The sequence below is a fragment of the Castor canadensis genome, chromosome 14 (genome assembly GCF_047511655.1).
Source record: "Castor canadensis chromosome 14, mCasCan1.hap1v2, whole genome shotgun sequence".
Classification (NCBI taxonomy): domain Eukaryota; kingdom Metazoa; phylum Chordata; class Mammalia; order Rodentia; family Castoridae; genus Castor; species Castor canadensis.
In genome coordinates, this window is record NC_133399.1 from 102,774,083 (window position 1) to 102,799,229 (window position 25,147).

General features: G+C 42.2%; 1 protein-coding gene across 1 annotated transcript; it reads right to left on the bottom strand.

Moving 5' to 3' along the window:
- Positions 1 to 299: 299 nt before the first annotated feature.
- On the bottom strand, positions 300 to 12,879 carry Stc1 (stanniocalcin 1). The gene is made up of 4 exons (XM_020187517.2): positions 12,514 to 12,879; positions 10,396 to 10,538; positions 9,543 to 9,754; positions 300 to 3,403 (listed from the first exon to the last, which is right to left on the bottom strand). The coding sequence occupies exons 1-4, from the start codon at positions 12,629 to 12,631 to the stop codon at positions 3,133 to 3,135; spliced, it is 744 nt and encodes a 247-aa protein (XP_020043106.1). The 5' UTR covers positions 12,632 to 12,879; the 3' UTR covers positions 300 to 3,132.
- Positions 12,880 to 25,147: the final 12,268 nt, after the last annotated feature.

Below are 25,147 nucleotides of genomic sequence, written 5' to 3' on the forward strand. Positions count from 1 at the left end.
TAGGGAGACAGGACACATTTCTCCCAGCACTGTCTATGCCGTTGTCATGCAGAAGGCCACTGAACAGAGTGAAAGTAGAGTTAACCTTGAAAGGAGATTGGGTTTCAATTTTATCATGAAGGTAATGGGAATTACTGAATGGTTTTAAAGAAATTCGGAAAATGTTCCTTTAAACCAGGTTCATTTTTATATTGACAATTAGTGCTTTAAGGAGAACTAACCAGCCAGTGACATCACAGTCAGAAATTCTCATTCCAGAAGCTTTAAAAGAATAACAATGAAAGACATGGGGGGAAAAATCCATAAAACGTAACACTTTATTATTATTATCTTAGAAGGAATTCACCAAAGGCTTCATATTATGCTATGGCATCTTTAATTATAAAAATAAGCAAATAAAATAACTTGCATCTGTCATTACCATGATATGTTTCATAACCTTTATATGCACATGGAGCTTAAAAATGTAATTTAACAATAAATAATGACATATACCAGATATGCTCACTGTTTATTCCAGTACTCAGCCAAAAACCTAAATATCATTTAAATTATAAATACATAATGCAAATATAATGGCACAAAAATGTCTAAAGTGCAACCAAATCACAATAGAGGAATCATGCAAACTGGTCTAGGTCAGCCCCCGAATCACTCTGTAGCAAACACAAGACGAAGCTTTGGAAGTTTAAGGAAGAGTCGGAGGGAGTGGGGTGGGAAAAAAGACGCAAAAACTAGCTACATTATGTATGAGAACTGCTTCTTTCCACATGTAGATATATGTATTGTAGATCATATATAAATATCACTGTGGGGAGAAAAGGAGGGTACCACGGTTTGAAGAGATCACAGCAAAAAGGAAAAAGAAAAGAGGGTGAGAGAATCTATTGGACTGAAATAAGAATTTTGCTAGGAATCCTCATGAACTACTTGTCACTTTGGGGTTCTGGCTTAGTGGGTTTGCAAAATGGACACAACACACACACTTGATTAGCTTTTCTGGTTCAGAGAAGTCAGCCTTGCCTGGCGTGGGAAGTGGGGGAGAGAGGGGAAGTGTGTAACTTAGAAGATGCTCTACCTGATTTCCAAGAGGCTAAGGCAGTGTCCATTTGTTTGGGACCTGGGGATGGGACAGTTCTGAGTATAAAAATGCCCTTAACAATCTGATGTCAGCACGCTTAGAGGCTGTGTGGGGACAAAGGCAGCAACGTTTGTGCTGCTGCTGCTGCTGCTGCTGGGTCTGCTGCACTTGATCTTGGTCCTTGAGCAGCACGTTACTGGTTTTAAAGGCTTTATGGTAAAGTTGTATTGCTTTTCATTTTTCTGGAGAGGTGCCCTCCTTCCTCCCACCAGGGTCCTTATCACTCAATTTGGTCAACTCGAGTTTACCCTAGTGAGAGTCAAGCACCAATAGTTTCTACCCAAGCGAGTTTGGAGCGGCCCCTGCAGAACTACCCCTCCTCCCTCTTCCTCTCTCCACATTGACCTTTGGTGGGCAGTGATGCTCATAAGGGGCTGTTGGGTTCAAGGACAGTGACCCTGAGAAACTACTGTTGTTCATAGATAGGTTTATCATTTGGCTTTGGTGGTCGCCATCTTGTAAACATCACGGCAAACAATGATCAAACCACCAGCTCTTTTTCCCTCCTTCTTTCTATCTTTTTTTTCTTTTTTTAAATTTTCTTTTTTTTTTTTAAGATCCTACAGAGATGGTCCAGCTACCAGGACTACTTTGGCAGGCAGCGTGCTATAGGACAAAAGTGTAAGAGGAGTCTATTAAGGCTGGACAGCCCAGGGTTATTTATACTCCCTCAGCCCCAAGTCCCCCGGACTAAAGACCCAAAGGCTGATTGACTCATTCCTGATTGAGTTAGTGGAAAATCTCCCACACCATCATCACTTTCCAGAGGGCCAGGCACTGATGGAAGATGGCAATGAATAATTGCCACTTCCCAGAGTACAGTAGGCCTTATCACACTCAGTGGTCCAAGCCCAAAGGGATGCTCTTTATGGTTTCGATAATTCCCAGTTAGAGTGACAGAGCTGTTTCAAGATAGGTCTAAGTCAAGTGTAGCCTCTGGGTTGAGATGGGCTGGGAGATTAACATCTTACCTGGGGTCCTTCAGATAAATCGTTGGTTTTTCCTATCTCATATAGGCCCATCTTAAGTTTTGATGTTGAGTTAAAACTACTTCTACCCCCTTAGTTATAAAAAAGGCCACAAGGAGCATTTATGTGGATATCTGGAAGTGAGATAGTTATTCCATTCCCAGGAAAAGAAAAATAAAGCTAAGTTACAAAACTAAATCTATATGCAATAAAGTTATTATATACTGCTTTGTTTAAGCAGAGTCCTCTGGAATTTATGTACAGTACATTAGTTTTCAGCTATTTATATTCCACAGTTAGACCTTAAGATTCTCTGGTTTTAAGACAATTGTTAAAGATACTTTTAAAGCTCTGAGCAGTTACAGTACATAAAGATGTTAGCTTTTTGTTTTTCATTAGATGCAAGAAGATGCAGGCTCAAAGTCTGGTTGGAGAGCCAGGCTCGAGCAATTTGGTAAATGTGTCAGAAAGGAAACTAGACATTGGAGGATCGAGACCATAAGACACTAGCTCATTAGAGATCAAGAATTCAGACATGACATTCATATTCGTCCATGGCCAGCACAGATTCATAACACGAATTCCATTTAACATCTTTATGAGCATTTGAGACATGCATTTAAATAAAGTTGTTTCGTATCGGCTAACTCTACCGGGCAACCATTCTAAAGGGCTCCACATCTTCAAATTACAATGACTGGGCAGTTAACATGAATGTTTTGTGTTTGAGGGTGGTTGGAGGGGAACTGGGAAAAGACATCACAGAGGAAGGGGATAAAAGAGGGTACTTTCTCCTGAGGAGAGGCAGAATGATCGCATGTATTCTGTTTGTGGGAATGCTGCCATTGCAGAATGTTGGGATTTTGATTACAGAAGCCTAGTTTCATGCAATTTTCTTTAAAGGGGGATAGAAAATAGGAACTACTTTATAAAATCAAACCAGGCACAGTACACTCAAATTTGGTGTGTCAACACCCCTAAAATGATACTAGTTTTGGTGAGGTTGTGAATACCTCTCCCTGGTTACGCACTCTCTTGGGAGGTGCGTTTGATGTGGGAGGGAGAGCCCCCCTCACCTCGGAGGTTCCTGAGGAGGACTTTCAGCTTCTGTGGTTCATTAGTACGCCTCCTGTTGAAGTCAGCTCTCGGGTGTGTTTGGGCACAGTGGTCCGTCTGCAAGATGTGGAAGAGGCTGGCCATGTTGGGCCCAATTTTCTCCATGAGGCTGTCTCTGATTGTGCTGACTGTATCTTCATCACATTCTAAGAGACTTCGAACAAGTCTGTTATAGTATCTGCATTGGGAAAGAGAGAACATATGACCATCATTTGCAAGAGCCAGGGAAGACCCAGCTGACATCTGGGTGCCAACCAACACATATCCCCAATGGTCAGACCATGCAAAAATGAATAGTTCATGAGCTGAAGGTGATTTTTGCCACCTAACTGATGCAGTGTCTTTTGAATTTAAGTGCCAGGTTTACTATACTGTGTAACACAAGTCCATCTTCATGTTTAAGTCAGGAGGTTTAGATCACACTTGGGGTAGTAGGCTGACTATGATGTTTGGAATTTTGGAGAGCATAGAGTATTAGAACTAAATGGGACCACAGAGAGAATTTAGTAATTAGTTCAATGCTGTCATGAGTAGAGAAGAAACTAAAGTGGGAGAGCTGAAGTGACTTGCTCAGGGTCATACAGTGAATTATGACAGAAATAGGACTTAATCATTAAGTATAATGAATATAATGAGGTCAGCCCAACATTCAATGCTTATATTAAAAGCCACTGCACATGGATTTATAGCTATTTTGATGCCTCTCTGTGATTTTCCTTTTTCTTGGTGGTGTGTTTGCTCTGGTGTGTAGGCATAGGAGTTCATATTCTCACTAAACTTTTGTCTAAGGTCCCTGACTTTTGTGGCTCATTTTCTGTGAAACCTACTTTCCTTATCACACACTTAGCTAGTTTTGAGAAAGGCTAGTGCCTGACTCAGTTTTCAGACTTCCTCCAAATGAAGGAAATCAGAAGGCCAAACACTATAAACAATAAGAATGTTTAAAAGGAAAGATGAACAGTCCTCTTAAATTCCTAACCTTCCCACTGTTCTGGCTTTTACTGGTCTCTTCCTTTTTTAAATGTCTTATAGGTATTTGGTTACCATCTCAAAGACCAACATTTGATGATTTGTTTCTTTGACTAAACTGAAAGCTTATTGAAGGCAAGATTTGTGTCCTCATACCTTGCATCCCTCATAAGTGTCATCAGGCTATATTGCCTACTCACTGTAAAGTTTAAAATTTATTTTGTGGCCATTGAGAGAATAGAATTTAAGAAACATATTTTCCTCCAATAAATCACAATTTCCTGAAAACAAGCTATCTGCATGTCTGGCTTTTTTATTTTTGTTTTTTTTTAAACAAAACCCCTTGTGTTTAGTATAAATTCCCTTCATCTTTGGAGCAAATTCTTTAAACATCCTAGGCAATGCAGTTAAGTGTTATGGCTCAGAAAGGATTAAACTGCCTACTATTTAGAGCATATGAACTACTTGTGCTGTTCTTTGGGAAAACAGTTCAGGTATTTTCCAATTTGAGTTGGGATGTGTCTGATCCATTTTGAAGTGACAGTTGTCAAAATCCATTTGCTCTGTGATCAATAATAGGAGACTTTCCTGATGACAGTGACCTGCTGTATTGATGCAGAGAGACCCTTTCCTCAGAACAGCCTGAGAATCTGTGGGGCCACAGACTCTTCCATGAAAAGAAATCTGTTTATTTTTAACTCACCTCCCATAGCACAGGATCAAACATCTTTCCAGAATAACTTAACCCCCAGAGAGGCCTTTTCAAGGATGGACAGTAAATAGAGTGGAACATTGGTAATGAAGCAAAGCGGTCACTCTTCTGTTAGTGAGAGAATGAAGCTGGGGACTAAAAGAGAAGAGGAGTGTCTAGGTCGGACAGTCCTGGCTGCACCCCTCCCTCCAGGAACAATTACATCCAGCTGTGAGTGAAGCTGGGATTCTCTGGCACAGAGGAACATTTTCCAATCCTTTGGAATTACAAAGCACATGAGTCAAGCAGAGCTTACTTGGATGGAGAGACGGGGAGAAAACTGACTTTAGAAAAACTGAGAATAAAAAATTTTGTACCAACAGCTTCAGACATTTGCATCCACATTGATCTCTGGGCCTCCCCTAACCTCTGCCACTACCTGGATCCCTTGGATCTTCATTTCTATTTCAGAGGTCAATTAGCTCCTAGAGGATAAGGCTCAATGAGGACTTTACAGCTACCATAGAAATTAACCCTTCCACTTCTAAAGAACTATTTGTGTCAGATGAGCCCCTAAACGGTGTGGAAAATACGATCTTTCCTTAGAAAGAAAGAGTGGAAAGTTCTTTCTCCTTAGAGAGAATTGGAAGTGCTTGTCTGGATCAAGAAACCCAATCTTCTTAAGGAAATTACATTTCTCTGCTGGCTTTGCAGTGTCAGGGCCATACATTTCCTTGGGGCCCCACTATGTCAAAGTGCCTACTCTCTTGCTGTGAGGGCTCCTACCTTTAGCATTGCTTTTTCTCTGATGGTATCTCATGATTGCTCATAGTGGTCTCCCAACCCCAAATCTACCCTTGCTGCTTTTCTTACAGAGTTTGTTAACTCAGGAGGGTAGCCAAGAGAACTCCTTAAAATAGAAAATAGTGCACGGTCCCATTAGAAGCTCTTCAAAGGCTGAGCACATGTCAGGCTGCCTTGATGTCAGGGCAGTGAACCTTGTGCGTCTCCACTAGGGTTGGAATATGGCATTCCCTTCTGGGCTATGATGACCAAAGAGAAATCTTTCCTGTAGGTCACCAAGGGATATAGATTTCTGAAGAGGTTGTGCATCTAGCAAAAGGTGACTTAGCAATTGCTGCATATTTATCCAGCACCCTCTTTTACTGAGACATATTATAACTTTAGCTATAGGGAAGCTGTATCTTTTTTTTTTTTTAGGATAGAATGCATGTAAAATTAATTGCCACCCACCATGGTGCTTATATATTCAATTATGCTTGGAATTCTATTTTTAGTTTGTGGATATTTATTGCAGGTTTTTTTTTTCTGGCTGCCATTTTTGAAGTAGAAATTAAAATAGATCAGTTCAAAGTCATGTGAGATCTGGGCTCAACTCTGTTACTTACAAGCTGTGTGACCTTCAGCAGGTCACTCTGCTCCCTGAACCTCTGTTCTTGAATTGGTAAACGAGGCAGTTAATTGAGAGAGCAGTCATCTTCAGCTAAAGCATTCTAGGTTTCTAGGAATTCAATACACATTTTTGTTCTTCATTTAAGAAAAAAAAATGCTGCTCAGCTGAAGGTTCCTCCCACATAGGAAGAGTTAGGGGTGTGGGAAAGTCTTTTCTTCATCTTGGTAGAATTTATGGTGAGCAAAGGGGACATGCTGCAAAGATTCAGTGGATTAAGAGTTCTGAGCATTCAGCCTGGAAGGACATTTTTAAGCATCTTTCTTTCTTCCCACTTCGAAAATTCCATCCCTGACTTTTTTTTCCCTTGGTAAAGAATAAGATCAGATATTCTCCATAGCTACTGTTTCAGCCATGCTTCCCCAAATACACACATTCTGCCTAGGAACGTTCTGTGTGAGGGTTTATAAATAGTCCTTTGTTTCCCTTGATCAATATTATTCTTCTGTTTCCTGTTCCCTATCCATGCCCTAGAGAGTTGGACGCTTTGTCAGTTTTCCCACTCTGGATCTGGGTTGGTCTAATATGTTCCCAAGCCTCACTCTACCCTGACTGCCTGATCAATTCTGTCTGCCTTCCTCAGGGCTGAAGGTCCAGTTGACAAATTCAACCAGGGGATACTCCAACTACCTTTTCCTCTTTGAGATGCACCTTTGACATGGAAAACCCCCCTCATTCTGCTTCTTGATCCAGTTGTAGGCTTTGGATTCTCCCAGCCCCAAATCTTGTGCTAGAGAAGTCACAGGAAGGTGGAATGAACCTGTAACTACTTCCTTTTGCAATCCTGTGCCAATTGGCAGCAACTTCGTGTGTGTCTACGGTGGGACAGAGGCTGGGAAAGCAGGATGTTTCAGGCGGGTGAGAAGCTTAAATAGAGCAAGTCAAGTCCAGCCTGGAACCGGAAATCTCTACAGTCCTGAACAGGAATAATATTGCTCACTGAAGCGAAAGGTAAGAGTTGCAATGAGAGATTGTGGCCTTCAAGAGCAGGCCACTTTTTCCCCACTGACCTTTCCTATTAAGTGTGAGCCTCTGAAGATGAAAGAGAGAGTAAGCAGACTTTCTTTGTGATCATATTTTAAAAGTGTTGAAAATAAGGCAATTATTAAAAGGAATAATGGTCTGGTTAAGAATTATTTTTACTAGTCTCTTCTTAGGTAAGTGGGCAAGTGGGGATTCTATAGTTCAAACTTTGCATTTTTTCTTCTTTTTTTGGTAGTATGGGGGTTGAACTCAGGGCCTCGTGCTAGCTAGGCAGTGAGTCACTCCAAGCCCTTTTCATGCTGGTGATTTTTGAGATAGGTCTTGCATTATTCCCTGGGCTGGCCTGGGCCATGAGCCTCCTATTCGTGCCTCCCTACATAGCTGGGGATGACAAGCATGTGCCACTGTGCCCAGTCACTGGTTGAAATGGGAGGGGGAGGGTCTCACAAACTTTTGCCTGAGTGGCCTCGAACTGCTATCCTCCTGCGCTCAACCTCCAAGGTAGCTAGGATTACGGGTGTGAGCCACCACTCCAGGCTCAAAATCTGCATCTTCCTTTCCATAGCATCCCTCCTTTCATAATGGAAAACCTCTTTTTAGGTGAAATAGTGAAATCAGTATTGCTTTGAAATTGGTTACACGCCATATTATAGATCATATTTGTCACAGGATACTTAAAAATCTACACTTGCAATGATGACTTTGCTAACACGCCCCTTCCCCAACTCTTGCACAAGCACGTACATTGTTCCTAGTCATTGTCTAAGAAGTCTTCATTTCTTTTCCTTAGGGCGAAAGGAGTCTCCAACAAATATTCAAGTCCATTACCTCCCCCATGCAAATAAGAAACTTACTAAGAGAATTTTAAAACTGTGGTTGATAGAAAGAGACAAGCCAGTTGAGGGAAATTATGGAATTGATTCTCTTGTTCTGAGAAAATTGGTTAGAACCCCATGAAAGAGTCACTTTCCAAGGACTTGACGAATGAGTTCCATTAAGTTGACTTGTAGTTCTGAAGGGAACTAACTCATAGTCAAGAATGAATCAGAAACTGTACAAAGGTTGCATGTTGGAAACCTTAACCTTTTCTGAGGAGGAGCTGTATTTCTGGTTTTTTAGTGGCGCACAAGTATGTCATCTCGTAAGCCCTAGGAACTGGCTGTTGCTACTCTCTGAAGAAGGTAGTAGCCCCTGGCTAGGAAATTAATCCAGGGGATCAGAGTAACATCTGATGATCTTTGTGACTGTGTGCACATTTGACTGGAGAGTCAGACTTATAGATCTTCAGGACTGGGAGTGAAGTTTTAGGCCCAGGGCTATCATGGTAGGCTAACACTGACTGGCCTGCATTCCCCTGAATCTCTCCAATCAGCCCTGGCAGAATCCCTCACTTCTTGCTGAAAACCTTTCCAGACTACCCATATGGAACCAGGGTGCCGATTCTCTCACGTAGCGGGGGTTCACTCTTGGCTGGCAAAGGCTAGGGGCATAGCAAGGCATGATGCTCAAATGGCATGACCTCAGTGGCTTCGGGTCACCTGAGAGCAGTAAGATGGGAATGTGATCTGGGCAGCCACCAGTGCTTCCTTCTGGGAAATCTTGGGTTGGAAGGATGGGATAACATAATGCTTGAAAGGGAATGCAAGAATAGTGCCAGCTAGCCATGTCACTTGTCACACAGAAAATCCAAGTTCCAGGGAAGTAAGATGGCCTGTTCTGGGTTAACCTGGAAATATCTGGCTTGGTTTGGGACTGACTTGAATCTGTGCAGATTTAACAAAAGTCTGCATTAAGACATATGACCAGGGCTTTTTTTCTTTCTTTCTTTTTTTTTTTTTATCATGGCTGCACAGTCATAGTTTCAGCCCAATCTGATGTCTCAAACAGTGGTTTCCAGAAACTTTACCATTTCTTTCAGGCTTAAGGCAAGAAGTGGACAAAGAAATGCACCCAAGGATGCTGCAAATTGAGCTTTCTCTTAGCTGCATGGAAAGACTTTTCCTGTAACAGTGGGGGAAAAAATCCAAGCTGCTTCAACTGTCACAACCAATCACAAACATATTTTTCCTGCAAAAGCTGGGAAGACTGCAAGCTAAAATAAGAGTGTGAGTGTAGCAATTTAACCTTCCTTCCCAGTTTAGTTCTGCCAAGCAGACTCCCCTTCTCCTCCCCTGATTGCGAAGAAGGAGATGGAGCTCATACCTGTTGGAGAAGTGATTGGGCAGCTGGACGACTTCAGTGATGGCTTCAGGGTTCCGCTTGGCAATGCTGCACACGTTCAGCTTGCTGTAGCACTCTTCCTGCACCTCAGCAATCATCCTCTGGAAAGTAGAGCACCTCCGAATGGCGAGGAAGACCTTGGAGGTGACCCCATTGGCGATGCACTTTAAGCTCTCTTTGACAAATGCTTTTCCCTGCAGAGGAGCGAAGATAGGAGGAAAAGCTTTAGCTTGACCTGACCAAAGAGGTTAGGGTATGTGACATGGGAACCTTAAGGGGGCTTGCTTTGGCAGGGTATCATGGCCATCTGCATATCCTTGCTGTGAGAAGATTGTATGCCAGGACCAAGAATTAAAAAAAAAAATCCCTTCTCTTTTAGACTATCTTAAGAATTGAGCTCCACAGAAAGAAAATGAGAGGAAAAAAAGAGAGGGGCCACCATCCACCACTCTGCAGTTTGAAAATCATTATAATCTGCTTTCCTATTCTTGGGATTGAGACTTCGATAATTCAGATTGCAGGCTAGTATACTGGGTCATACAGCAAGAACTACTTTGTTAGAAGACATTTTTTTGTTTCTTCTTGAGGAGGAAAAGCTTTTCTGTTCCTTATAGCCAACCTCTGCCCGTGGGGGTGGGGAGTGTTTTACACAGAACCTACTTCCTGTTCCAAACCACGTGTATGTGCACGTGTACATGTGTGCACCCTGGGATGGGCATTTGGAATAGAGGGTGGGAAGTAGGACTGGTTCCCTACAAGACTGGTTCCTAAAAACAATAGTTGAACACTGTTAAAGTCAAGCAACCAGTAGGAGCAGAAGTCAAGGTTTTATTACCTGAGTATCAAATTTAGCAGCGCTGTACAGGAAGGATTTACAGATGTCATACATCCCATCTGTGTCACAGGTGGAGTTTTCCAGGCATGCAAAAGCCCCACAGCCAACCTGCAGAGCACTGTTGAGGCAGCGAACAACTTCAGCTGTAAGAGACAAGCACATCCAGGCTGGGTCAAACTGAGGGTTGCTGGATAGGATCCAGTGAAAGCAGAGGCCAAGTTGAAGGGCTAGGGATCAGAACTGATTCCAGCTGTCAAACTGAGGGCTATTAGGTAGGCCCATCTGAAGAGGAGTGAGGGCAAAAAGGGAGGACTGACAGGTCCCTTTTGCTTCTAAGAGCCAAAGCATGTGGAGTTCTCCCTCTGAGACTCATTCTCTTGGTCTGACCATTACATACATTATGAGGGCTGGAGACGTAAGGCTGGAGTCCAGCAACTCCAGTGCCTTGTGGCAGGTCTGTAGGATCAATGGTTATCACTTGAAACTCGAAAGCATGAGAAGGCAGAGTGTAGTGGCTGGTGGTCAGGTTTAGGAGGTGGGAGGGTCAGGGAATCTATCTGGCTTGTATAAAATGCACTCCAGAGTAGAAAGCATGGGATTTTAATCCAAATGACAGAGAACAATGTACCAGGAGTCCACTTGGAGGGAGGATCCATCTGATTTGGGACTTTCAACTTATCGTTGCATTGGTAGAAAGGAATCTGATCTGTTCATGTTCACCCCAACCCTCCACTACAGGACAGTGCTTAAAGGCATATATAATCTCTCATATTAAAAGCCTTCTTTTAAAAAAAGAGAAATATAGGTGTGGAATAATAAGGCCAAGGCACCCCTTGTGCAAGACTGGAAGAAAACCACAAAGAACTTGCATGAGGCTTTCTACATTCTGGATAAGATTTCCCATAAAAGTAATTTCTCTCCCACAGAAAGGGGTGTGTGGGGGGGTGTTCTGGCAGGCAGCTCGGCAAGAAATGATCTGTAGCCTTCCTACCGTAGGATTCTCCAAGATCAAAAGCGTGCTTCAGCTAGGCTTCCCCACCCCCTTCCACCACCCGCAGCCTCTGGGATGTTACAAGTCATTTCCCTAATTATATATTTCCACGGGTTCAAATTATAACTTTGCTTTAAGCAGTTTTAATATGCATTAGGACTGCTATTGTTTTAGGCAAGCTTGAATTGTGAATCACGGCATCTCTATAGCAACTAAGTACAAAAGGAAGTGAGGCAAAACCCCTCCTCGGCAGGAACCTGCGCTCTTCCAAGGGGAGAGTCTGCAGCATCGTGACACCTGCGATCCCATCTTTGCTGACAGTTGGAGGAGAGAGGGGAGAAATGCAAGAGGAGAGACTGGGGAGTCAGGGGGCAGAGGTGTCAGTGCGGGCTTCCTAAAGCCTCTTTTCCTACAAAGCCCAGGATCACACACAATTAACGCTCTGGGGGTCAGCGCGAAAGTGAGACCTTCCCCTTGGAGAAATGACCACTTCGTTTCTCTAAGACTTTTTTTCAGGGGTTCCCTAGCTGTGGGCTGCATGGGCGATTGAATGGAGCTCAAGAGAGCCCTGGGAGGAGAAAGGCAGCAGTGTTGGGGGTGGGATGTATAGGGTTTTCTCCGAATCCGCCCTGGATTGTCAAAGACTTAAGGGCTATGGTTCCGAAAATTAGTCTAAAGAGGGAGCCTCTCTATGTGTTCTCTGAAGAGGTAGAGAAGTCAAGTTGCAGGGTCTTAAAAGGGAAAGGAGAGGGACAGCTTCAGATCAGCAGTGTCTCACCTTAAGACTAGCTTCTGAAAAGTATAGAGAGCGCTTTGAAACATGCCAACATTCAAGCCTTTCCCCGTCCCCTCCCCCCAAGAGGGTACGTGCCAGATTTCAGGCAATCAGGCTAGGCTTATGCAATGAAATACCCTCAGCAGAGAGCCCGGCTTCTTCCTTAGTTGCATGCAATTTATTAAACAAAGGAGCTCTACTTCCTAAGGCTAGGATTACACTAGCAGTTTATTGCCATCAGACATGAAGCACATTCATTATCAAGATCAGCCTTCACAGACACAGTTGCAAAAGTGAGAGGCAAATGAGGACAGCTCTTTGGGGGAGAAACCGGTCCTGGGTTTGCGCTTACCTGAGTTCTGAGCAGCTACCCGGGATTTCCTGGGACTCACAGAGTCATTCTGCTCCGCCTCATGGGTTGCAGAAGCGCTGATCACCAGCACCAGAAGCACTGCTGAGTTTTGGAGCATTCTCTGAGAAGTTTCCGCTAAGTTGTTGGGTTTTTTTTTTTTTTTCCTCCCCCCCTTTCCTCTTTCCCTCTCCCGGCTTGAGTGAAGATGTGGATCTGGATATACTGAGAGCTTAGGTGAGGATTTGATGAAGATTTTTTTTTTTTTTTGGTTGCTGCTGCTGCTGCTGTGCCTGCTGCTGCTGCTGCTGCTGTGCCTGCTGCAGTTGCTGCCTCTTGCACCTCAGGCTTTTGCAAACTGGGGGCCCAAGCGCTGCACCCAGGCATTTTATAGCCGTTCTTATCGGTCCTCGGGATCAGGGACCAATCAGATCCCTCAGCTGGCCTGTTTAGCCAATAGGAGGACACGCTTATTCAGCTGGAGCTTTTTGACTTCTTAGAAATATTTTCCAGCAAATTAAAAGTACCTGCTGCCAATGTTTTATATGTGTGTGCAGGGACGTGTGGAAACGCTATTTTTTACTGAATTAAGGGATGATTTTGTATTGATTGAATTAGAAGAAAATCACATGAAAATCTCTCCAAGGTGCTTTTGAAATTTATTCATTTTTTAAAAATGAGCTACTGGGGGGATGGGTAGCATAGTTAGGGTGGGGAAGAATGATTTCTTTGGATTAGAACCTAATCTAATCAGAGCAGTATTACTCCAACTTTAACACAGTGTGCTCTGTGTTGTAAGTGATTGATAGATGTAATATCTCTACATGTACATGTTCACATCTGTGATGCACTTGTGTGATCTGTGGGCATCCTGAGTTCTCATTCCTCCAAAATGCATATGAGCAGAAGAGCCTTGGTGAACTGAGACATGATGGCTCTGAGCTGTGACCTCTGCTCCTCTATTGATTGGCTTTATGACCTTGGACAAGTCCTTTCACCTTGCTTTACCCCTCTGTTTTCAAATCTGTAAAATGCCAACCTTGTATCTCTGTTATTCCTTACACCTCTAAAACATTGTGATTTTCTCTGGTAACACACATTAAAGGACTTCTCAGTTGCCACCAGAAACTGTGAATTCCAGGAGTGTTATTACTATAGACGGCACACACACACACACACACACACACACACCCTTTCTCACCCTACACTTAACAGAGAGACATTGCGAATGCCTGAAAATTAATAAACTGTGTATTTAAGCCCAGCAACTACATAATCAGGTTGAAACAATAAGCTGGTCAGAGCAAGACTAAACCTGCTAGGTAAACCAGTTCACTTGTTGGGGGGGAACAGGGAGGAGACAGAGAGGTGGGAACTGGGAAAAAAGTGTAGGGAAAGACCAGAATGTGTAGGAGAGAAGACTGATAAACTCTAGACTTAATGGGAAAATTACAGTGGAATCACGAATCATGTTTAGCATAGCAGCTCATATTTTCTTATGAGTAGGCTATAAGCAACACTGAGGCTTGTCAGTAACTTGTGAGAGGACTTCTCAGAGTAGGAAGGTAGTCATTAAGGGTGGAAGAGAGGTGAAGGGATTAAACAATAAAAAGTTCAAAATTTTCAGGAGGTAAGTGAGAAAGGCCATTGGTGATTATATAGACTTGGGCAGGATGATCTTGCAAAGAAATGGAGCTAGTGGCTTCTGTTTAAATCTTAAAGTCTTTACTTGAAAGTTAAAGTTAAGAAAAGAGTGCTGATTCTATTAATCACAAACCCAGTGAGGAATTGGCACTACATGTGTGGGGGAGTGGGCTCTCCTGGGTGACTTACAGCCCACTGTTAGCAAAAAAAGGATTGTTGAAATGCAGGAATACTTGCTAGGAAAAGGAATAGAGGGAGAAAAGGTATAGGAAATATCTAAAAGAAAGGAAGAGATTTTCATTAAATAACCAGGGCATTTCAGTTTATATCAACTGTGTTGATATTTTTCCAACTTTCTGGGCTGAGTGTTGGGGGTAAGTGGGGAAGAGTAAAAGAGAAGAGATCTGGAGGAAGGCAAATGAAGGAGTCTTGACTTTAAAGCCCTTGCAACCAAGTTGGGAAGATGGCCAACTCCAGTGATATCTCTTAAAGTCTCCGGATGCCAGGACTTTGACTGGCAGGACACAGACACGAGCAGCTTTGGCTAGAATGGTGAGGAAGACTACAGAAGGATCTTCAGGGAATGATTTGTGGGGAGGGATGTTAACCTCTGCAATTGCTTTTTAAAAATTTAGCAAAAAGCTATGAAATGCCATTTAAAAAAAATAAAGCTCTTGTTCTGAAAATCTTCGAGATTGTTTTTGCTTTAGGCAGGAATAGTGGATATATGGCCATGCAAAATATGTCACTTGGTGTTCTCTTCCAGAAAGAGGACAACACGTTCTTCCTGAGTGTCTTGACTTTGGTTCTTCAGCCTTTTCTACCTCTTTGGGTGTTGTTTACTAGTAAAGGCACTGCTGTTTGCTTCTTTTGCCAAATTTTCACTGTGTTGGTCCCCGGCTTGGTAGGATGATGGTTTGTCTGCAGCCATCCACTTTCTTTTTCCAACTACCTGATCTTTTCACCAGAACACAATGTCCTACAAGTATCAGGATGTATTTTGGTTCTTTTTTTTCAGATGTTTATTTATTGTTCCTCCTTATTTTTGTTCACTTACCTCTGCATGCCTAGAGGTTTGTTGCTAGGTGTGCCAAGTGTTTCACAATGGCAGGTGAGCTGTCATTTGAAGAAATACAATGACGGTCAGCCACACTGGTTGAATATAACTAGAGTGCATGTCACCACATTTGAGAGTGTCAAGGGAGGGAGTGGACATCTAAGTGGATATGCCCAGTGAAAAGTTCCTTACCAGAAGTTCACAATTTATTTGAGGACTAGCTGAGCATTCACAATCATTGCTGTGTTGGACTTTGATGGCTGGTTCCTTTTCGACTTTTCCCTGGGTGGGGTTTGGGGCAGGGGTGGGATCTGAGGCAATATGGAGAAATCTGAATGCCAGATTTCAGTTTGAATTTATTTTGCAAGCAACAGGAGTCATTAGGCTCTTTTATTTTTTTGTTACCTCAAGCTGGCCTCCAACTCCCAATCCTCCTGTCTTTGCCTCCTAAGTGCTGGGATTACTGGCGTCTGGACTCTTGAATAGCAATTATTAAATGATGTGTTGGAATTTGCTTGGGGAAGGTCTTTTCATCATGCAGATGATGGTTTGGAGAAAGAAAGAGTGGAGGCTTCATGACAGTTTGGGTTAACCAGGTTAAGTTGGTGGTAATGAGAAAGAAAGGGAAATAATTATGAGAGATGATTGAAACAAATGGACATTACTCATTAACCCATGGATATTGTTGGAAAACATCTTTCTCCCAGTTTAATGATAATGGAGATAATGTATATCAGACTGTCCCCCTCCCCATCTTTTGGCCATGATTTTTAGTTGTGAGGACTGCTTAGAGTCTCCGTGAGACAGGCACTTTCTGGCATTCTGTTAGGATTGTAGAATTACCTAACAAAAGGACTTGACTGCACTATCAGTAGGTAGAGAGTCTTCCTGAGCCAGGCTGCACAGTTGGAGGTGCCCTGGGGGGACAGTGGGTGGGAGGAAAGGGTATCTTTGCCATTGCCCCTGAGCAGGGAAAGTGCTAAGAAATGTGAGAGAGAGACTGCCAACACCTAAGGCTGGGTGATGATGCCCTGGCTGTGCCCGTGCAGTGCTGGCATGAGTTCAGTGAGAAGATTAAGCTTTATTGGATTTGGCTAGCTTGAAGCTAAGCAGTGAACAGTCCTCTGCCTTTTGGTGAGAAAAGCCCAGGAGCGTGGTTTTTTGGTTAACGTTTGTTAACAGAGTGCAAGACCCAGCATGGTTGGTCTGACACAGTGACCAACATTAGACCATTTTTGCTTGGCAATTCTGGGCCTGTGTTTTATTCTCTTGGACTGTTCATTCTTGCCTTCCTAACCTTAAGACAAAGATGGGAAGAAGAGAAGGAGGAAGGTGTGTGTAAAACATTTTTTGACCCTCTTTAAAAAATAAAGACAACAGATTTTTTGTATGGATGGTCTCAGATTCTTGAATGAATCCGTGCCTTTTAACACATCTTTGCTTTTAACTGTACCAAAGAAAGAAAGCAAGAGAATATATTAAGAAGGTAAACTCTCTCCTGTACCCTACTCCTACTCACCCCTCCCCTGCACTGGTTTATGGAGGGTCACAGTGTGTCCGGAGTTAGGTTAGCCATCGTGGAAAGTGCAGACAGAGTGGACCTTGTCTTGTGCTCCAGGAACCCCCAAGATACTTTCAAAGGATGAATGTTGTATCTGCTTTCTGGAACTATAATGTGACAAGTGGACTGGAATGGTTTATAGGTTTGCATTCAATTAGCATTTACTGGGTGCCTCTCTACTCTATGCCAGACACTTTTGCTGATACATCTTAGATAGGAGAAAGGACCTCTCCTTTCCTTCCTTCTGGAGAAGACTGGGACCCAAGGAGAAACATGGATTACCCATGGTTGTAGTATGGATGTGGAAAAAAACCTCCTGAGATTTGCTTGCTATAGTTCTGAGCTCTTCAGTGGTATGGCCAGCACAATGATAGAGAGAATATGTGTGCTTGGAACCCTGGGCCTTAAGGTGCAGAGAGTGGGGAGCAGGAAGAAAAAGATAGGATGATCTGACAGGCTTACCCCAGAACAGGCAAGTGGAAATTAGCCTCCATGCCTGTTAACATCTGCTTCTCATTCCTCCAGATATATGTCATGACATCACTTAATATCAAGCAGGACAGACTGAGTCTCAGGAGAGTCTGTGAATCTTTAGAATTTCACATGAGGCTCCCGGAACGGCGTGAGAAGGGTTTGTGTATTATCCAATCTGTCCTTTAAATAGACCTTTGCAAAACTTCAAGTGACATTACCCTGTTGAGACACATGAGGGCGCTCGAACCAACTAACAATGTGGGGCTGTTTCCTTTAAATTAAAAAAAAAAAAAATTGTGAACCTGGCTCTGCTTGACTGGCTATTGTTTCAAATCATCAGAGAGTTTTTTTAGGCAGCTATGTTTGTGGTTAGGGCTCTCACCTGTGACTTAGCCAGTTTTCTGGTAGGATAGTATGGTAATATGTATACAGAAGTTTTGCAACATACCTTAACATTCTATGTACTGTTACAGTATTGTTCAGTAGAGAAATTGGTTGCAGGCAAGTTTCTTCAGCGTTTTTCCTCGGTCCTGTGCCCGATCTATGAGGGCAGCTGAGAGGATCCCTTGGGTAACTTACTTGTGGTACATTGAGCTCCTTGCTTTATAAAAGGGATTCCATTTCAGGGGGAGTGAGCATTGCTCACTGAGGATAAAGACTCTTCTTTCATCCATGTCTCTGCTTAGCATTCTTTCTTCCAGTGGTCTCTAGACAGAATTCAAAGCCAAATAACTTTTCACGCTATTTCTGTCAATTGTACCTGTCCTACAGCTTGGAGATCTTGCAAGGGAAGTATGGGAGGCAGACACAGGGCGAACTTGTACATGGGTATTCTGCTTCTTGGTCCTGAGCTCAAACACCTTGTGAAGAAGGGTTTGCATGTATTGGATGCAGGGACCCATTTGGGATACCCTTGAGATGAGACAGGCTGAGAATGGTTGAGAAAACTTCACACCCAGTGAAAACCCATCTAGTCAGACTAGGTCTTATCACCTGCAGAGGAATCCATTCATCACTGTGTATCCTTAGGCTCTCTCTGAGTGCAATCCTGTGAGTACTGTGAGCGTACAGTCGAGTCACCAGCAAGACCCAAATGTAGGAACCTGAGCACAAAGAAGCATTTGCATACTGTTAAGCTGTGAGTTTTACAGGGCAGGACTGACTGATGATGCTGAGGAGTTCTTGAAATAGAAATTTAGCAAGTGTCCACTCCAACAACCTGTGCCGAAGCATGCTTCTGACATATTCAGCCTAAGCCAGCTTGTCATTTGTAAAATGCTGTCCAAATATAAGAAGTGTCTTGCAGCCATTTCTGAGTGCTAGACAAATCTATTATTACTACTTTAGTGGCTGAGAAAGGGAGGTGTGGGGAGGGAGCAGCCTTTGTATGAAGTTACCTGGCATGTCAGCAAAAGGGCTAGACTCAAAGATTATAGATTTCTTTTCTTGATGTTCGGACATCTTGCCAAGAAATTTATTGTGGCAATTCAGATGCATTTTATAATCAAGTTCCATTTAATATGCTTTAGGCTAAAGTGCAATTAAGAAACCAGTTCCTGGCTCTGGATGGGTATCAGGGGAGTATCAACATATTCTGATTACTCTATCACAGTATTAAAGTACAGATTGCACAGTCAGAATTCATACTGTAAGGATTTTATAATGGTAGCAAAAATGGTCGCCAACTATATTTCGTTTGCTTTCATAGAACCCAGTTCCTGTCAGCTGTTTGGGAAATGAATTCTCCCAGCCCTTTTAAAAATTAATTGTGAGGAAATTTAGTGGAATAAATGGAAATCCGAGTGCAGAGGAAACGCACTCTGGCCCCCAGGCAAGCGTTTTCTTGAGTGTGTCATTCTGCACTCTCTAGTGACAATGATGGGGGTGGGAGAGAGGAGGAAGAGAGAGAAAAGTTACAATTTCAGAGGAAGTGGTGAAATCCTGAAGGACAAAAATGTTAAGGGGAGTCACTGACCCTAGGATGGAGAAATTTAGCTCAAAAAAGTGTGGAGCAGTGGCAGAATGTTCTTTTGTGTTTGGCAAATTTTAATTGCTGCTTCTACTTTGTGAGCAGTGACGTCTTCAGGTAGCTGGAGCTGTCTTCACTGTTTCTCTTGTTAGATTAACAAAGGAAGAGCAACTTCCTCTGTGTGTGTGTGTGTGTGTGTGTGTGTGTGTGTGTGTGTGTGTGTGTGTGCGTGCGCTCATGCACACACAGGCCTACTTGCCCTCATTTCATTTGCTGGTTAAACTACTCACAACAGACTTTGGAATACGGGAAACAATGAGAAGTGAGTCACCTGTTAAAATCAAACACGAGAAGTGAGAAGAGAACATTTCCTGACATGGTAGTTAACAGACTTTGAGAAATAAATCGATTTGCAAGAAAGGACAGCGTTTGGACTTTTTAAATCATAACTTGTCTCTTTTCTTTTTTTTTTCCTGCAAAGAACTAGCTATGAACTGATGGTTTTGATTTCTCCAGGGAGTCCACATCTTTCCCAAACGATGCACAAAGGAGTGTGGAGGTGGAGGCATTTCTTTGGAAACTCCTGTTGCTTTCTGTCTCTACCTGGCTGAACCTGAGGAGGACCTGAGGAACTGCGTCATGTTCACCCAGGGCAAGACTCTGAGAATTTGAACCTTTTATCATCCTTGAGTGTCTCCTTTCATACAAAAGAAATTTCTTTAGAAGACCTTTAGAAACTGAGATTTTCTTTTTTTCAGCACCTCTCAACCCCTCCCCCGCCCACTCCTGCCATCCCTGTGCAGGGAACCTCTGGGAGCCCCAGCTCCTTTTCAGAAGCAGTGAATGCAAGCCACCAGCTGTAAAATACGTGGCCTGAATGGCTTTTCACAGGGAGTGGTCAGTTTACTAAGAAAGAGCTGGGCTTTGCTACAGGATTTTGTGACTATTGCCAAAAGCATTTGCTCCACAGTGAAGAATCCAAACTGTAATGAGTCTGTGGACACAGAAGGTGGGGATGAAGGGTACCCCAGCTCCACCCACTGCTGGGTGAATTAACTGGGCTCAGCAGCTGCTCTCATGATAGGGGTGTGTTTTGAATCTTGGTTCTTGATTGGTTGAAAGTTTTCCAGCTTCAGAGTGTGTGTCATATGAGTTGGTACATGGTTTAAAAGTATGGTCTTTATCAAACCAACCAAAGTCCTTTACAGATTCTAGATTTTCCTTCTAATGGACTCCTTGATTCACAGCTTATCAAATGTGTTAAAATGTATCCAAATCCCATGACAAGTATATTTTAAAGTGATTATATATAGTATGTTGAACAACACTTGACTAGTTGGCATGCTCTTACATTTTGTAGATGTTTACTTAAATATCTGTTGGAAATTTTTGCAATTTTCTTTTTGTATTTTCTTCCTCTGGAATCAGCAAATTTCCTTCCCAGTTTTCAATCACGTTGAAGCCTTTGAAAAGCTCATAGATGCTGGGTGCCATCTTATAGCGAATGAAGTGGCTGTGGGATTTGAGATCAGCATGGAGTAATTAGACAGGAGCCAGAGACCCATTCAGTTAAGCCCACTTTCCCAGAGTGTGTTCCAATAGTCTTCTGAAATGCACCAAGAAAAAGAGAGCTCATGGTCAAGTTCATGCTGGTGTGGGATGTCCCAGGAGCATCCACACATGGAACTCACCTACAAATCTTGCAGGAAGAAATCTTTTGAATTATTCAACCCAGTGTTTCCCAAATGCATTTGGTTCAAGAAGCTTTCAGTGTTCCTTGGAACAAACTTTGGGAAGTGCTTGTTTAAAGTCTGTGACTTCCCTCTTAAATCCGCTGGGTAGACCTTTGTCCTGCTCTTGACTGGCTTTTTTCTCTGCAGTCTCAGCAACCCTCTTTACAGCCACACTCATGATTATCCCTGACTTTAGTTGAGTGCTTTCAGGGCTCTGAATGCTGGACATATCTTATCTAATTTGTATTATGAAGATAGCAACAGTGTATATCAGTAGTATTGTGTGTATTGTACTTGCAAAGAGAGTAAGGTCCAAAGAAGCTCAGTCAATAAGTAGAATCCTCACTCAACATTAGGTCTGACTCTAGAGTCCATGATTCTCTTTTGTTAAAAAATTTAAAAGTTATTAATTGACATAATTATTTATATTTATGAGGTTCAATGTGATATTCCATTCATGTATACAATTTTAAGAATCAGCTCAGGGTAATTAGTATTTCCATCACCTCAATTGTGTATCACTTCTTTGTGTTAGGAAATCTAAAATTTCTGTTTTGAAATATACCAGGCTATTAGTTATAACTTACTAGACCTCCTATCTAACTGTATTTTGATACTCATTATCCATCCTTTCTCTATGCATCCTCCCCTGTACCCTTTCCGGCCTCTGGTTACCTCTGTTCTACTTTCTATTTCTATGAGATCAACTTACCAGCTTTCAATATGAGTGAGAACATGTTGAAGTTGTCTTTCTGTGTCTGGCTTCTTTCCTTCATTTTTATGGCTTAATAATATTCCATTAGGTATATATGTCACATTTTTAAAAATCAAATTCATCTACTGATAGGCATTTAGGTGGATCCTAAATCTTGGCTATTGTGTATGAATAGTGCTAGTGAGCAGGGGAGTTCAGTTGCTTTGAAATATTTTGTATTCCTTTCCTTTGGATGTATTCCTGATAGTAGAATTCTTGGGTTATATGGTAGTTGTATTTTTAGTTTTTCTAATTAATGGTATGCCATAGAAGAAAACTAATACACTGGATCTAGAAATAAACATATTTAGAAATCCAGGATATGCCAATGCCCCATTTTTCTTCCACTGCCACATCTCTCACATATGTTCTGTATTATTCTAGGAAAGGTAATAGAAAGAGTTCTCTTTCAGTCCTGCTAAACTCTACCTGTACTGAGCAAAACCTTTCAAACAGCCAGATGGAACAGAGAAGGCAGGGAATCAGTACTCGGACTCATGAATGGTACTTCTCCAGCTTGGAAAGTTCTCTTTGCTGTGACCAATGATGCAGGTTGTCAAGAAAAGCTTCACCCAGAGACTCAGGAGTGCTGCTTCCTTTGGAATGGAAGAGCTGCCTTCAGCTGTTCATTGGCTATGTAATCATGGCTAAGCCTGCTACTGGCAGCCCCAAACATTACAGTCAAACACAATCATCAGGTTGGCCTGTCTCTCTGTTTCTTTCAATCGCTCTTGCATCTTGCTAATGAATGGTCCATTCCCTAGAGTCAATTCTTTGACTTGAGAAGAGGGTGGAGCAGCACAATGGCTGTTTTGATGAATCTCTGGTTTCTTGCTGCTTGCTTAAGGAATATAAGGAGCTTGAGATTTACAGCTGTTACTACTGCTCATTCAAGTCCTCAGTCCACAGAACTGCTGGGAACATGATAAGCTTATGCCTTTCCTCAATCATATGGAATATAGTAGAAGCCTACCTGGTAAAGATTACAAAATATAGTATTTTGAAGTATGTCCTTTTATAGAAGGACATCTCTGTTCCACCCAAGTAGCTGATTTTTCATCAGCTAAGTGCTTTCTACATCTTATTTATTTTGGTGGGTATTCACAGAGGGTACAGAAATTTGCATGTCTATTCTTGCCAGGCTTCATAGCTGTATGAAGTGACACATAAATTTAAAAGCTAAATTATTGAGGTAGGCATGGTGGTACACACCTGTAATCCTAGCAATCAAGACACTGAGGCAGGAGGATCCAGAGTTCAAGGCCAACTTGGGCTATAAAGTGGAACCCTGTTTTTTTCAAAGCCCAATTATTGATATGTAAAAGATTGTCCATGCTATTTTATTTTTTGCTTTTATACTGTTTCAAAACCAAGATCATCAGTAGGGGTAGGGAGAAAATGTGTTGTTACATAATACTTAGGTATTTGACACATAATGAAGGAAAATGTCTGACCACATTCTTCTGTATACCACTATGTTCAGTCCTCTAAACTAGTTAACATCACTAGTTTGGCTCATGGAAATTACAGTATAACATTGGATAAATTGTCATGAATGTTAGTGTTACAACTAAAAAATCCAAGATGATACTCGGACCAAAGTTATCCAAGAAGTCTTCCTAGAGAGGAGGTTTGAAGCTGACATCTGGACAATAGTTAAGATGTGGTTAGACAACAGTGGTGGCAGGGTCATTGGTTTGTACATCTCTAGGGATCACCAGTTATAATTCACATGGTTGGAGTATCTGCTGCCATTGCAGCCTGGAGTGTGGAGGTGTGGGAAATTGAGGTGGTAGAGAGAGGACTGTATTGAGAAGGAAAAGCACAATATGCACTGTCATCCTGAGCTGCAGTACTGGGTCCAAAGAAACCTAGGGAAAGGAAGAGTAATTCAAGATGGAACCAAAGAGGTTGGATGGGACTAGATCAAGCATTAATTTGTAGTCTCTATTAAAGGACTCTTTCCTAAAGACAAGAGACAGGGTTTAAAGCAGGCAGGTGCCATTTTGAGATTTGTATTGGCAAAGTCTAAATAGTCATCCCTTAGTATTTTCAGGGAATGGGTTCTAGGATCCCACCCTCTCCATTGCAAAATCCATAGATGCTGAAGTCCCTTATATAAAATGTTGTAATATTTCACGGTCTTCCTGAACACTATAAATTATGTCTGACAAAAGTAGCCTGGATGAGGTGAAGACAGACAAATTAGAGTCTTTGTAAAGTTAACATTATTTTTGATAATTTACATAGTGTAAATGCTATGTAAATAGTTGTTATACTGTGTTGTTCAGGAAATAAGGACACAAAAACAGTCTGCACACATTCACTGCTGATCCAATTTTTCCCTAAAATACTTTCAACTTGATTTTGGTTAAATTTGCAGATACAAAAGGCCAAGTGCATATCACACTACAGTATGAAGAAGAATTGTTTGAGAACTAAGGTAGACTAGATAGACTAATAAGGAAATTTATGACAATGAATGTTTGGGCTAGAGTGACAGCATTGGTAAAAAGTGAGTGAATTCAAGAGATATCCAGTAGATGCCCTCAAATGGGACCAGGTGATTAATGGGTTGGGGTAGGGGGACTGTCAAGTGAGAAGGGGGGAAGGAGGAAGATGAGAGAAAGAGAGAGAGAGAGAGAGAGAGAGAGAGAGAGAGAGAGAGAGAGAGAGAGAGAGAGGGAGAGAGAGAGAGAATAGATTTAAAAATAATGTCTGGGTTCCTGTCTTGAACTTGATGAATGAGGGTGACATTTACTGAGATATGGGACATGGGTGGGAAAAGAGCTTTTGTATGATACCAGATAGTGACCCCAGTTTTAGGAAAATCAAATTAAGATATTAAGGAATCTAATACAGACTTTAAGTTGGGGGTTGGGATATGGATCAGGAACTCAGGACAGGAGCCTGACCTGGGGTTGCACATTTGGCAGGTTTAAGTGTTTACAAGTCTTGGGAGTGGTTGAGATTATTTAAGGAATAAATGTTGAGTTAGAATCAAAGAAGGCCAAAAAAGAAAGATGTCTGTGGTAATCACACACACATTAAATGAATGGGTTGGAAGAGGAGGCCATGAAGGAAACTTCAAGGGCAACTTTAGGGCTGTAAGAGGGTATAATCAACAAATGCAAAGGAAGAGAATGTTTTTGGAATAAAGAAGTGGCTAACTGTTAAATGCACTGAAGAGGACAAAGCTATGTGGTAGAAACAGAGAAGCAGATTCAAACTTGCTCATCAACTGACTCTCCTGTTTTAGAAGTACAGAAGACTTCAGGATCATGGTTTCCCTTGGGTATATACTCTATGGATTGGCATTTCCCCCTTAGACTGCTTCCCTGATGGAGCGAGAACTGTTTGGTAGTTTCTGGTTGCAAATCTGTACTTCCTGGTGTTCAGCAGACACAATTTGTCTCTTCTACTTGTAAGGTCTTGAGACCAAGAA

Bases quoted from the DNA above. Each gene is read 5' to 3' on its own strand.
- Stc1 (XM_020187517.2), bottom strand. From the start codon at position 12,631: ATGCTCCAAAACTCAGCAGTGCTTCTGGTGCTGGTGATCAGCGCTTCT. The intron at 9,755-10,395 runs GTAATAAAACCT...GCTCCTCTGCAG, and splicing joins CTGCTAAATTTGATACTCAG to GGAAAAGCATTTGTCAAAGA. The intron at 3,404-9,542 runs GTATGAGCTCCA...TTCCCAATGCAG, and splicing joins CCCAATCACTTCTCCAACAG to ATACTATAACAGACTTGTTC.